The 12998-nt window shown below is 66.4% G+C and overlaps 1 protein-coding gene across 2 annotated transcripts; it reads left to right on the top strand.

The window, feature by feature from the left end:
• Positions 1–1815: 1815 nt before the first annotated feature.
• On the top strand, positions 1816–12928 carry DBN1 (drebrin 1). Of its 2 annotated transcripts, XM_056502382.1 has the most exons (15): positions 1816–2008; positions 6104–6159; positions 6260–6372; positions 6534–6608; positions 6686–6832; positions 6984–7061; positions 7145–7296; positions 7437–7500; positions 7625–7684; positions 7841–7955; positions 9065–9202; positions 10246–10377; positions 11376–11938; positions 12017–12119; positions 12202–12928. In XM_056502382.1, the coding sequence occupies exons 1-15, from the start codon at positions 1923–1925 to the stop codon at positions 12270–12272; spliced, it is 1953 nt and encodes a 650-aa protein (XP_056358357.1). In that variant the 5' UTR covers positions 1816–1922; the 3' UTR covers positions 12273–12928. The 2 variants fall into 2 exon arrangements, with proteins under 2 accessions (XP_056358357.1, XP_056358358.1); XM_056502383.1 differs by lacking the exon at positions 9065–9202 and having other exon boundaries at positions 1818–2008.
• Positions 12929–12998: the final 70 nt, after the last annotated feature.

Below are 12998 nucleotides of genomic sequence, written 5' to 3'. Positions count from 1 at the left end.
GAAGCAGCTGGTGCCTGCCTGGCAGAGCCAGCAGGAGCAGGGCTGAGTGCCCACGTGTGAGTCCCAGCTGTGCAGCCAAGGTCAGAGGAAGCACAGGGGAAGGTGAGGTGGCTGTGGCCTCACGTGGGCAGCCCCTGAGCCAACCCTGGCTTGGATGGACAGCAACCGGTGCGTGGAGGGCAGGAAAGGGACAGGGGCAGGCAGTCGTGTGGGACTGCTGGGGTAGCATGGTCTGGGAACAGGTTCTGCCAGATCAGCCCCGGGGTGCCCAGCTGTGGAGCAGAGCCAGGGTCCTACAGCCAACCTGCCTCTCCCGGGAGAGAGCCAAGCATCCCCTTGTGCCACTGCAAGGGCTGTGCTCATGGGGGGCTTAGCTCTGGCTGGTTCCCCGTTGCCTCTGGCTCCTCTTGGTGCCACCTGTACCTCCAGAGTGCCTCTGTGCTTTGCCAAGGGCATCTCTTGCCCACCAGCTCTGCGCACCATGTGAGGAGCTCGAGCACAGGCAGCGGAAGGAGGGTCTCGGGTGGGCTGCGGAGGTGGAGCCTGGGGAGGGGCTGCAGCCTCGCTGCTCCGAGAACAAAGCCTGGCGGCGGCAGCTTCAGAGCTCCCACCACATCCCTGAGCAGGGTCCCACCACATCCACCCCCAAAGCCATCTGAGCTGCTTGTGGGGCGCCTGCCCCGGCCCCAGCCCCTGCGCTGGCCCCGGCAGCTGCTCCACAGCTGCTCCCAAACTCTCACAGCCTCTTAGGGCGGTTCCGGCTCTGGCCTCGCTCGGAAATGCTGGTGCAAGGAGGGCGTGGGGTGAGCGGGCGGCAGAGCCAGGCCCCGTCCCGTGTCCCTTTGGGGTCATCCACGGGCTGCTCTGAAAGGCTTATCTTGGGACGGGTCACTCCAGCAACATCCCCAGCCTGCTGGAATCAGGTCCTGTGGGCTCTTCATTGCTGCTGTGACACAGAGACCCTCCAGCACCGTGCTGGTCCAGACTGTGGCAGTGCAGGGGATAGGTAATCGCTGCCTGTCCTGGCAGGAGCCCCTGCAGAGCCCTGCGCAGGTCAGTGCAAAACCAGCTGTGGGTTCACACAGAGGCAAAACCTCCTGGAAAAGGTGTTTGCGGGCACAACCTGGCAGGGTTCGGAAAGGACCGGGAGCTTGGGGGCGGTGGGCAAGGAGGGGTAGACGGGCAGCAAAAAGGCCCCCAAAAAGGCTGTGTCCACTGACCCCTTGTGCAAGCAGCGAGGGCATGGCTTGGTGTGTAGGGCAAAGCCTGCGGTGTCCTGTCCTTGGAGAGGAAACCTTGGACAAGGGGCCTCGGCGTAGGGCAGCTCAGGAAGCCCGGTGTGCCACGTCCCCTGGGAGTAGAGGACGCGGGCCAGGAGAGAGTCTGGGGATGGAGAAGACCACCCAGTAGGAGAGGTTTCCAGGGTGCAAGTCCCCAGGAGGGGCATCACAGGATGCGGGGTCCCCAGGGCGGAGGAGAGCCCGGGATGCGAAACCACCCGGCGCGCAGGATCCCAGGAGGAGCTGAGCCGGAGTTCAGCGTCCCTGGGGCGAGGGATGGCCCGGGGCGCGGTGCTGCGGGGGCAGAGCAGCGCCCAAGCTGCGGGATCCCGGGGGCGAGCTGTGTGCGGGGGCGGCGAGGGGCGGAGGCGATGCTGCCCGCACCCCCGGGGTCCCGCTCGGGGCCGGGCGGCGCGGCCGGCGCGGTGCCCTGGGGGCGCCCCGGGGGCGCGGCGGGGGCGGGGGCCGGGCGGGGGGGCGGAGGGGAGGGGAGGGGGGCCGCCGTTCGCGGCGCTAGGACCGGGCGCGGCGGCGGGCGGAGCCTCCCCGCCGCTCGCCCCTCCGCCCGGCCGCTGCGGCAGTGTCTCGGAGGCGGGCAGGCGGCCGGTCCCTCCGGTCCCCCGGCAGCATCCCGGCCCCGCCATGGCTGGCGTCGGCTTCGCGGCGCACCGCCTGGAGCTGCTCGCCTCCTACCAGGACGTGATCGGCGAGGACAGCCCCACCGACTGGTGAGCGCGCCCGCCGCCGCCGCCGCCCCTTTGTCCCCGCCGCCGCCGCCGCCCTTTGTGCACGGAGCCGCCCGGTAACACCGGCCGCGCCCCGCGCTGCGCCCCCCGCCGTCCCCGGGAGCCCCGGCACACAAAGGCGGGCGGGGCGGCGGGGGGTGTGCCCGGCTCGCCGCCCCCGGTGCCCGCACCTGCCCGCCGCACCGGGCCGGGGCGCGGTCCCCGCTTTGTCTGCGCCGGGCCGGCACGTGCGAGAGCCGGGACTCCCCGGCACGGCCCGGTGCGACCCCCAGCCGGGCAGCGAGAGCGGGGAGCGGGGGAATTCGCGCACGGCGGGGAGGGCCCCGTAGGGCTCCCCGGTGCTGGGCCCGGCACCGGTTCCTCGCCATTGTCTGGAGCAGGAGCCGCGGGCAGGGGCGCCCGGGGAACGGGGGATGGGGAAGAGATCGGGGCGCCCCCAGCCCGGCCCCGCTGCCGACCGGCCCCACCGGTATCCCGGCAGCGGGCGGTCCCGCTGCCCGGCGGAGCGAGGCCTGAGGCCGCGGGGGCACCGAGCATCCCCCGCTGGTCCCTCTACCCTCAGATTCCCCCAGGCTCCTGGGCTGCCACATCCCTGTGCATCCCTGGGTGGGTCGTGGTGCGTCGGCCTGGGATTGTCCCGCCGGGCTGGGATTGCTGCTGAGCTCGGGAGGGGAGTGGCTGTCTCCACTGGGAACCCCAGCTGCTCGCTCTGTCCGCACCCCGGTACGGGGCAGCCGGTGTCGGGGCCGGCTGGATCCAGGCCCACTGCAGGGAGCATCACCCACTGCCAGCCCACCCGCATCTCCCAGGCCAGCCGGGTGCCGGGAGGCTGCCTGGGGCCATCTGCCCCGCGATCCCCTCCCTGCCCTCCAGGGTGCCTCTGGCTTGCGGGGTGGGAATGCCGACGGCACGCTGGGGCGCATCTCGCTGGGCAGAGCCGGGGCGCTGGACGGTGTGGGGTGCTGCTGGGCGCATGCTGTGCATGATGCTTTTGGTGGGGGGCGGATGGGGTGGGGGCTACTGTGCGCCCACTATCCAGCCAGGGCATCCACCGCCCCTCCGGGATACACCCACCACCCATCCGGGGACTCCCACATCCCAGCTGGGCTGCACCCACAACCCAGCCGGTCAGACGTCTGTCTCTAACCAGGTCCCTGCTCTCAGGACAGGGCTGTGTGGGCCTCGGCAGGTCCGGTTCCCCGCCAGCCCCCGGGGGTCTCCGGAGGGCCCCACAGTCCCGCTGTCAGCCCAAGGGCGCTGTGGGCAAGCGCCGTGTGTGTCGCCGGCCAGGCGGCAGCTGTCAGCCCTGGGTACATCTCGCTTCCCGGCATCCGCTGCAAAGGAGCCGTCCCTGCCAAAGCTGCTGAGAGCAGCAGAATCGGTTCCCGGGAAGGCGAGTGCCGGTGGCGGCTCCCCCACACACACCTCCAACGCTGATCCCGACCAGGCAGTGATCCCCTGCCATCCCCATCCGTGGGGCTAAGTTTGCTCCATCGTCCCCAGCTGCTCCATCCTCCCCAGCCGCTCCATCCCATTGTCACCCATTGTCACCAGAGTCCCTGCCTGTGGAACCAGCATCCCCGCTGCAGGGGTGCGGGATGAGGGGGGATGCTGGTGGGGCTGCATCGGGCAAGGTGATAGGGACAGTCCCACGTGGAGGAGGGCCCAGCCTGGCTGAGCCAGGGAGGACACTGTGCCAGAGCCTGGCCCTGGGCCGGTACCGGGGAATGCCATGCTCTTGCCCGGCCGGGATCCCTCTGTTTAGTCTGGGATTCCCCCTGCTCCAGCCCGGTCCTGGAGGGTCCGAGCATCCCCTCCCCCTGCCCGGCCCCGCGAAGGCTGCTGGGGCCCATTACTCGATCGGAAAGGAATTTGGTGCTGCTTTCTGAGCACGCCGACTCCCTGGAGCTCCCAGCCACATTGGAAACACATGTGCCGGGGCTGGGGCGGGAGGCTGGGGCGATGTGACCCCTCCCTGGCCATGGCACGGGGGGTGGGCTGCCGTGGGAGCCCTGCTCTGGCACCCGGGGATGCTGCTCTGCCTGCTCCGGTGAGCAGCGGGGCCATGCGAGGGCAGCGGGGCTGCGGTCTCTTCGATTGGGGTGATGAGAGATCCTCTGTGGAGCCCCCTCGGGCTGCACGGGGCATCTCCACCCACGGGTGACCCACATACCTGGAGCCCGGGGGTGGGAAAGGGCTGTGTGGGTCGGGTGGAGGGTTTAAAACCCATGGAAGCGGGGTAAGATAAGCATGATGCTGACAGCACCCGCTGTGACACAGCTGATCCCCGCTGCCAGGGCTTGTGGTGATGCTGTTGGGCTGTGGGTCCCTGGGGACACCCTTGGGGATGCTACTGGCCCCAGCATGGCTTCCCTGTCTCCTGGAATGGAAACCTCCATCCTGGCGTGGAGTCAGGCTATGCTGCTGAGCTGTGTCCATAGCAAGCCCCATCTGCCCTGGGAGCACCCCCGAGTGCAGGCAGCAGCCTTGTGCTCAGATACCACCCAGCATGACAGGGTTCTGGGGAAGAAAAGCAGGCGGTGGGTGCCCCCAGCACCCACAGGGCTCCCCAGGCAGTGATGCTGTGGCTCTGCCCTACTTCTTTTCTCCTGTCTGCTGCCAGCTGCATACCACCCTGCCAGCTTCCAACTCGCTGCCCTGGGCTCCCCCAAACTGCTCCCATCCTCCCCCATTCCTGAGGGATCAGGGGCTGCATTTGCCACCCTTCTCTGTCACAGCCGTCTCAGACGGCACTTTGCAGCTGTTCCAGGCCTGGGAGCTGGCGCCGGCTGGGGCGGCCGATTAGCGGGATCGGGATGTGCGGATTAAAGTCAATCTTGTTGGTGCAATTATCTGCGGCTCCCTGCCAGGGGCTCGGGGGGCGGCGGGTGCTGGAGGCAGAGGGAGGCCCTCTCCCTCTTAGGCACCTGCCTGCCTTCTCCCTGCTTTTTAGCTCCGTTTTGGGGGTGGTTCTGCCCGTGGGGACCCTCAATTCCTGTTCCCGAGGCTGTGGATTGAAGCTGCAGGCTTGAGCGAGGACGGCTTTGCTCGGCACAGCGGGGATTTTGGGGCTCTGAAAAGCGCCGTGCGGGCACCACCAGGCGAATGCTGATGGGCAGGGCCGCCCACCCGCGGCGGTGCAGGGCTGTGGGGGATCCAGCACGGGCGGCCCCGGCTTTCCGGGTGCAGCGCGTGACGGTGGCAGGCAGGTTTGGGTGCCTGCCAGGCCCCGCAGGTCCCCACTGCCTGCCTGCCTCCCCCGCTCCCCTCCACTAATCACCTCGTCATCGGGGCGAGCTGCATCCCAGCTGGGATGGGGGGGGTTGCCATGGCGATGGAGGATGCTGGTTGCCTAGCGACATCCATCCCCTCGCCCACCCGTCCTGGACCGATTTGGCATGCGTGGTCCCCCCTCCAGCGCTGGCTGTGTGCCTCTGGGGAGGTGCTGGCTGGTGGGGGTCCCCGTGGAGCCCCCAGAGGGGCTGGCCAGGGCACGGTGGGAGCGCCAGGGGGTTTCCCATCAGCTGGGAATGGTTTCCAAGGAACAGTCTCCATGACGGCCCCATCACACTCTGGCAGCTCATTGATTTGCTGCTGCTGGTGCTCTGGCGTCCTCCCCCAGCCTGGTGCCTGCTGGGCTGGTGGCTCACGCAGTCGGGCACGTGAGTGGACCTGGGTCCTTACTGGGGCACAGGGTTGTCCCCAGACCTGGTCAGTAGCCAGGAGGGTCGTGAGGGGACAGGGATGAGCAAGCAAGTTGCTGTGAGACTGTATTGGCTTGCAGCACAGCAGTCAGTGGATCCCTGTGCCTCAGAGACTATTCTGTCCCCAAACTTGGGACTCTTCCCCATAGCTGCCACCAAGGGCTGGGGAATAGGCCCTGCCTCACATCCTGTCTGCTTTGCCTGGCAGTCTGGCTCTTGGTACTGTTGATGGACATGGGATTGTGGCTGTGTGCTAGTTTTGGGACAAGCAGCCAGACCCCCGGAGACCCTGGCCTCAGTGTAAGCAGGATGGGGAGGTTGGGTGTTGGCCCACACTCCTCCTGGCTTTGGCTCACTCATGGTGTCTCTCCAGGGCCCTCTACACATACGAGGATGGCTCTGATGACCTGAAGCTGGCAGCATCAGGAGGTAAGGTCCTCTGTCCCCTCTGCTGGCTCACCTGTGCCTGTGTTTTCCCTGTCACCTGTTCCTGGTGCTGGGTGCACGTGGGCTGACGGTGCTGTGCCAGGTGGAGGTTTACTGGAGCTTTCCGGCCACTTTGAGATTCAGAAGGTGATGTATGGCTTCTGCAGCGTCAAGGACCCCCAGGCTGTGCTCCCCAAATATGTCCTCGTCAACTGGGTGAGTTAGGGGACTGTGCTGATCGGGGCTGTGCTGGGTGTGAGGAGCTGGCAGTGGCCAGGGGCTGTGGGTGCCCCACAGTCCTGCTGCCCCACTGTGGTCAGTGGGGTGGGGGTCACCCTGCTGCCCTTCTCAGCTCAATCCCTCCCTGGCTGCCACAGGTGGGTGAGGACGTGCCGGACGCCCGCAAATGCGCCTGTGCCAGCCACGTAGCCAAGATTGCCGAGTTCTTCCAGGTGAGTGACACTGGGGCGGAGGAAGATGTTGCTGTGGCACTGATCCTGAACCCTGATGGCTGCTTGCAACCCCCCAGGGCGTCGATGTCATTGTCAATGCCAGCAGCGTGGAGGACATTGACCCAGGGGCCATCGGGCAGCGGCTCTCCAACGGGCTGGCCCGCGTCTCCAGCCCGGTGCTGCACCGCCTGCGGCTGCGCGAGGACGAGAACGCCGAGCCCGTGGTAATGTCCCCACAGCAGCGCTGGCCATGGTGGCAGGACTGGGGTGTCCCTCCCACCCAGTGCTCCTGCCCACTGCAGCCCCTCACCCCTCACTGTTACCCCCGTCACTGATCCCAGCCCCTCCATCCCCCCCGCCTCTCCTCTGTCCCAGGGCACCACTTACCAGAAAACCGATGCCACCGTGGAGATGAAGCGGCTCAACCGGGAGCAGTTCTGGGAACAGGCAAAGGTGGGATAGGGAGGGACAGCTGGTAGTCCCCAGGGAGCAGGGTGAGCTGCTGGGCAGCGCCCTCATTGATCCCCCCCCACCAGAAAGAGGAGGAATTGCGTAAGGAGGAAGAGCGGAAAAAGGCGCTGGATGCCCGGCTGCGGTTCGAGCAGGAGCGGATGGAGCAGGAGCGGCTGGAGCAGGAGGAGCGGGAACGGCGCTACCGGGAGCGCGAGGAGCAGATCGAGGAGCACAGGCACGGCTGGGGCGGGGCGGATGTGGGTACCGGGTGGCTGAATGTGTGCTGTGAGTGGCTGGGTGGGCACACAGGGTCCCTCACAGGGTGGGCTTGGAGCAGGAGCTGATGCCCAGCGCCTCTCCCATTCCCTGCTGCAGGAGGAAGCAGCAGAGCTTGGAGGCGGAGGAGGCCCGGCAGCGCCTGAAGGAGCAGTCCATTTTTGTAAGTGCCACGGCAGGACTGGGGCCAGGATTGGAGCCAGGGCTGCCACTGGCATTACCCCCAAGGAAAGGCTTTCCCCAGCTGGGTGCCCAGGGCTGGGAGGTGATGCTGTGTGTCTTCCCAGGGGGATCAGCAAGAGGAGGACGACAGGCAGCAGTTCAGGAAATCGGAGTCAGAGGTGGAGGTGAGTGTGGTGATGGCCTTGCCCTGGTGCTGGTCCTCACTCCCCATCCAGCAGTGCCCACAGCTAGATGGGAATGAAGCTGTGGGATGCATACAGGGTGGTCCCACAGCCCCATGCCAGCAGGGTGGTGGGGCTCAGCCTCCCCCATCCCCACAGGAGGCTGCTGCCATCATTGCTCAGCGGCCTGACAACCCCCGGGACTTCTTCAAGCAGCAGGAGCGGGTGGCATCGGGCAGCAGCGATGCTGTCTCACCAGGCAGCCACAGGACAGGTGAGGGGCTGTGGGGGGCTGTGGGCACAGGGGTGGGCACCAGGAGACCAGGGCACAGGTGAGTGCAGTGTCACAGCTCAACGGGTTGCTGTGGGATGTGGAAACACCAGGGATGCAATGTGGGGAGGGGGTGTACCCTCTGCCATCACTGGCACTGTGGTTCTGGGTGCCAAGGGCTTGAGGATGGCAGGGGACATCCTGCTCTGCTGTGCCACCATCACTGCCACCATCACTGCCACTGCCACTGCACCTCACGTGGCCCCTGCAGCTGAGGCAGCTTGTCAGGGGCTGGATGTCAGGTTGTCTTCAGCAAAGTGGGGCTCACCCTGCTCCCTGCTGAGTGTTGTCCACTCACCTGTCATAGCACTGTGCCTGCAGCGAAGCTGGCAGCATGGTCAGTGCGTGGGGGTGGCCAACTGGAGGCCTAGGGATGCTTGGGAATACATCCCATGGTGACAGCTAAAAAGGGGCAGATGTGGGGCACTCAGTGTGCTGCCAGCTGGCAAGGAGTGCTTCATGGAGAAGTTGGGCTGCCCACAGTCTTGGGACTCTTTTTGTGTATCTAGGGAAGGGCTGTCTGTCCTGGTGTGTGCCTCCAGCCTTGGGGCCGTGTCATGGTTGTGCTGGGGGGCTGTGCCGTGGGGCTGTGCTGGGAGGGAGCCTGTGACGTGTGTTCTCGTGTGGTGTGCCATGGGTTGTGCCATGGGCTGTGCTGTGGGTTGTGCCGTGGTGCTGTGCCTCGGGGCACTGCTGTGGGGTTGTGCCGTGGGTCGTGCTGTGCGCTCTGTGTTCTGGCCGTGCCGTGGGTTGTGCCGTGGGTTCACGCTGTGGGGCTGTGCTGTGCCTGAGCACATAGCTGTTCCCACGGCTGTGTCCTGGCCTCTCTCCCCACCTGGCCGGGCTGTGCTGCCTCACATCCTTCTGTCCTATTGCCTTTCCATCCTCTTGTCCTGCCATTCTCCCACCACGCTGCCTTCCACCCTGCTGTGCTCCCATCCCGGTGCCCTGGTGCTCCAGCCCCGCCACGACTGCGCTGAGCAGGGACTGACCCATCTCTTTGCTCTCTCTCTCTCTCTCCGTCCGTCCGTTTGTCTGTCTTTCTCTCACAGGTCGTCTGCACTGTCCTTTCATAAAGACAGCTGACAGTGGGCCACCTTCTTCCTCCTCCTCCTCCTCCTCCCCCCCACGGACCCCCTTCCCCTATATCTCCTGCCACCGCACTCCAAATCTCTCCTCTTTCTTCCCATGTAGGTAGCTGGGAGCTCCCGGGTGCGCAGCTCCGGGGGTCGAGCCGCGGGCAGCTGCCCCACAGCCCACCCAGCCCCACGGCACACCGGACCGGCAGCGGAGGCGGCACGGGCACCCCCAGGGGGACGGGCACCCCCAGGGGGACGGGCAGCCAGGCAGGGACCTGCTGGGGCTGGCCCCATGCTGGTCCCTGTGCTCCTGGGGGGGGATGTAGGGCAGGCTGTGCCCATGGGTCAGGTGGGGACAGGGTAGAGCTGTGCCTGGGGAGGTGATGGCCCACGGTGGGATGGAATAGACTGTGCCTATGTGGATAGGATAGCTGTGCCCTGGATCATGCAGGACTGTGCCCATGGGGCAGGGTCGCACAGTGTGGAAAAGGCTGTGCCAGAATCGTGTGATAATGGGGCAAAAGGGAAAGGGACATCTCTGCCCTGGACCATGCAGGTCTGTGCCTGTGGGGCAGCATTGGGCAGTGTGGAAAAGGCTGTGCCCAGGATCATGTGAGGCTGTGCCAATGGGGCAGAAGGGGATGGAACAGCTCTGCCATGGACAAGACTGCAAGACTGTCCACAAGACTGTGTGGAGTGGAAAAGCCTGTGCCCAGGAATGTGTGGGGCAGTGCCAATGGGGTAGAAGGGGCCAGGTGGTTCCAGGGGCCATGTAGGGCTGTGACCCCACAGGCACAGTTGACAGGGCTCAGAGCTGTGCCCACAGAGCTGTGCCAGGGCACAGCTGAGTGCCGCATGGGCAGAGCCAGTGTGCACCAAGGCAGGTATGGGGCTGCCTGTTTCCTTGCCCAGCAGATGTGGGGGCTGAAACTCATGGGGGTGGTGGGGACACCTTGAAGGGACGTGGTGATTGCTGCACCCATGGAAGCCTCCACCCCACCACCCAGGAGGGGACGACATGGTGGCAGGTACACAGTGATGTGCACTTGGCAGCTCACAGCTGGGTTGGTGCGGGGCAGGAGCAGTGCTGGGGTGCTGGTTCCCCCCCTCAAAGTGGGCATCCCCCCACACCACCCCATCTCCCTTGTCTGCAGGCAGCCAGTCGGACGCCTTCCGCAAGGCCTCGGCAGCGGGCTGCAGCCCCTGCGAGCCCAGCCCGGCCGCCACGCCGCCGGGCGACCCGGGCACCCGCGCGCCCGCTGACCAGACGCCGGCAACGCCCAAAGGTGGGCGCAGGGCTGGCGCTGCCTCCCCTGCCCAGGGCTGCCGGGGGATCCCCACTGCAGCCCCCTCGGCTCTGCTGCAGCCCCACAAACCGTGCTTGCATGGCTCGGTGCATCCATGCTGTCCCGTCTGCATCCCTCGGCATATCCCGCCTGGCTCTGCTGTGTCCCACAGCACATCCCCAGTGCAGCCCCCTCGGCTCTGCTGCAGGCCCCTGGCTGCCTTTGCATGGCTCAGTGCATCCATGCTGTCCCCTCTGCATCCCTCGGCACATCCTCACATCTCTGCTGTGTCCCCCAGCGCATCCCCGCCGTACCTGCTGCTCCGTGCCGCTGCATCCCCGCCGTCTCTGCTGCATTCCCCAGTGCAGCCCCACCGTCATTGCCGCATCCCTGCTGCCTCCAGTGCATTTCTAATGCATTGCTGCTTTCCTGCTGTCCCTGCTGCACCCCACGCCATGCATCCCCCCATCTCCAGTGCATTCCCCCACTCCGTACATGCCGGCCCTCCCTGCTGCATGCCCTGGTGCAGCCCTGCTGTCTCTGCTGGGTCCCCCAGTCTGCGCCGTTCTGCCGTACATCCTTTCCAGGGCTGCTGTATCCCTCTGTGCATCCCCTCTGCCCCACTGCATCCCCAGGGCACCGCAGCCAGCTCTGCTGCTGTCACCGTGTGTCCCTGCTGTGCGACTGGTCCCTTGGTATCCTCTGGTGCATCCCAGATTTCCCTTCTGCATCTTCTCAGAGCACCTCGCCCGTTCCCTCCACAGCCTTTTCTGCCTCCCTGCCACTCCCCAGGGGATCACCTTGTCCCTCCCCATGTCCCCTCACTCCCCGGTGCATGCCACAATCCCCTCCCTGCCCAGTCACCCCCACCCATCCTTACAGCATTCTCCATACTGTGCCCAGTCCAAAGGAGTCCAAATTCCCCTGAGCTGCATCCCTGTCCCCCCAGCCCTGGATCAGACTGTCTGTCCCCACTGACTGCTGTCCCCTCCTTGCAGAGTCCCCCAGCCCCAGCGCGCAGGAGCCCGGGCCAGCCACGCCCGAGCAGCACTGGCCCTTCCCGGGGCCCGAGGACAAGGCCATCGAGCCCCCTGGGGACGAGCCCAGTCCCAGGCCAATGTGGACAGCGGGGGGTGATGCCCTGGGGGACCTGGTGACCCTGGAGCCCACCGAGCCCTCCCTGCCACCCGTGGCTGACGAGCCCCAAACTGGGGAAGCCCCCAACCCTGAGAGCCTCATCGACCTGTGGCAGAGCGACGGGGTGACTCCCCCAGCTGCCTGGCCCCTGCCTGCTGCCCCTGTCCCCGAGACACCCCCGGCCATGCTGCCCGAGGAGGGGGCCCTGCTGAGCCTGGACGAGCTGCCGGAGCCCCCCGCCACCTTCTGTGACGCGGAGCAGGAGGATGAGGATGAGGAGGAGGCAGCTGGCGAGGGGGAGCCCCAGTCCCAGGATCTGGGCTGCCAGCACACGCCCCAGGAAGACACCCCGGGCCGAGAGACACCCCCCATCACCAATGGGGAGATGGCCCCCAAGGATGGGACACCGGGCCGTGGGGAGCAGGTGAGCATCATGTGGGGAGAGGTCAGGGGATGATGGGTGGCTGGGGGCGGGTCCTGACAACCTGCCCCCACCCCCCAGGCCAGCGAGGGCTACTTCAGCCAGTCCCAGGAGGAGGAGGTGCCCCTGCCCGAGGAGCTGTCGGCCAAAGCCCCCCAGCCCGTCTTCTACAACAAACCCCCAGGTGAGTGAGGACAGTGAGGTGGGGGTATCTGTCCCTTTCTGGGGCATCCCAAGCCATCCTGACCCCTCTCCCTGTCCTCCAGAGATCGACATCACATGCTGGGATGCAGACCCTCTGCCCGAGGAAGAGGAGAGCTTTGGGGGGGCCCTGTGAGCCCAGGCACAGGCAGCCCGCCCCGGCCGGCGCGGGGCAGAGGGGGCTGCAGCCGGGGGCCGGGCCCCCCTCACCCCTCTGGGGCCCCGCAGGATGAGGCCTCCGGGTGGCGGCCGCCCCGCTGCAACCCTGCCCCGGGGCACCTTTTACAGCCCCCCCTTCTCCTCCTTTCTTTTTTAAGTTGTCGGTAGGAGCCGTGTCAGCCCCCCAGCCCTCCCTTAGCAGCCCCCCCACCCCCGATACCCCAGTGCCCCTTTTGGGGGGGACGACACACGCTCGCATCTCCTGCCCGGCTGTGGGACAGGGTCCTCGTTTTCTTCGTGCCCCCCCGGGAGCCCCCTCAGTACTTTGCACGAGTTCAAAGGAAAAAAAAAAAAAAAAAAAGAAATAATAATAATAATAATAAATGAATATGGCAATAAAGTGACCCGACCGAGGCAAGGCTGCAGCCAGCGGCGTCCCCCCCCAAACCCCCGCAGGGAGCTGGTGTGGGGGCTTTTACCCCTTCCCCACTCCTTTTTTGCTGGGAGCCCCGTCCTCCCCTGCTTGGCCCCTGCTTGGCCCCTCTCCCCCCATTCCCCCCGGAAACTTTTTGGAAAGCACAAGTTCTGTACCGGCGGTGTGCTCATGTCTGTTAATAAATAAAGCGTCTCCCACGGGGCTGCAGCCTGCTGGGGCGGCAGGGAGGGCTGGGAGTGGGGGGGCTACGGCTGCCTTGGGGAGGGG

The sequence above is a fragment of the Oenanthe melanoleuca genome, chromosome 13 (assembly GCF_029582105.1).
Source record: "Oenanthe melanoleuca isolate GR-GAL-2019-014 chromosome 13, OMel1.0, whole genome shotgun sequence".
Taxonomy (NCBI): domain Eukaryota; kingdom Metazoa; phylum Chordata; class Aves; order Passeriformes; family Muscicapidae; genus Oenanthe; species Oenanthe melanoleuca.
Note: the sequence above shows the minus strand (reverse complement) of the source record. Positions and strands in the feature narration are given on the sequence as shown.

Coding starts and splice junctions, on each gene's coding strand:
- DBN1 (XM_056502382.1), top strand. CDS start 1,923: ATGGCTGGCGTCGGCTTCGCGGCGCACCGCCTGGAGCTGCTCGCCTCC. Junction 6,160..6,259: donor GAAGCTGGCAGCATCAGGAG/GTAAGGTCCTCT, acceptor GTGCTGTGCCAG/GTGGAGGTTTACTGGAGCTT. Junction 9,203..10,245: donor TCTCTCCTCTTTCTTCCCAT/GTAGGTAGCTGG, acceptor CCTTGTCTGCAG/GCAGCCAGTCGGACGCCTTC.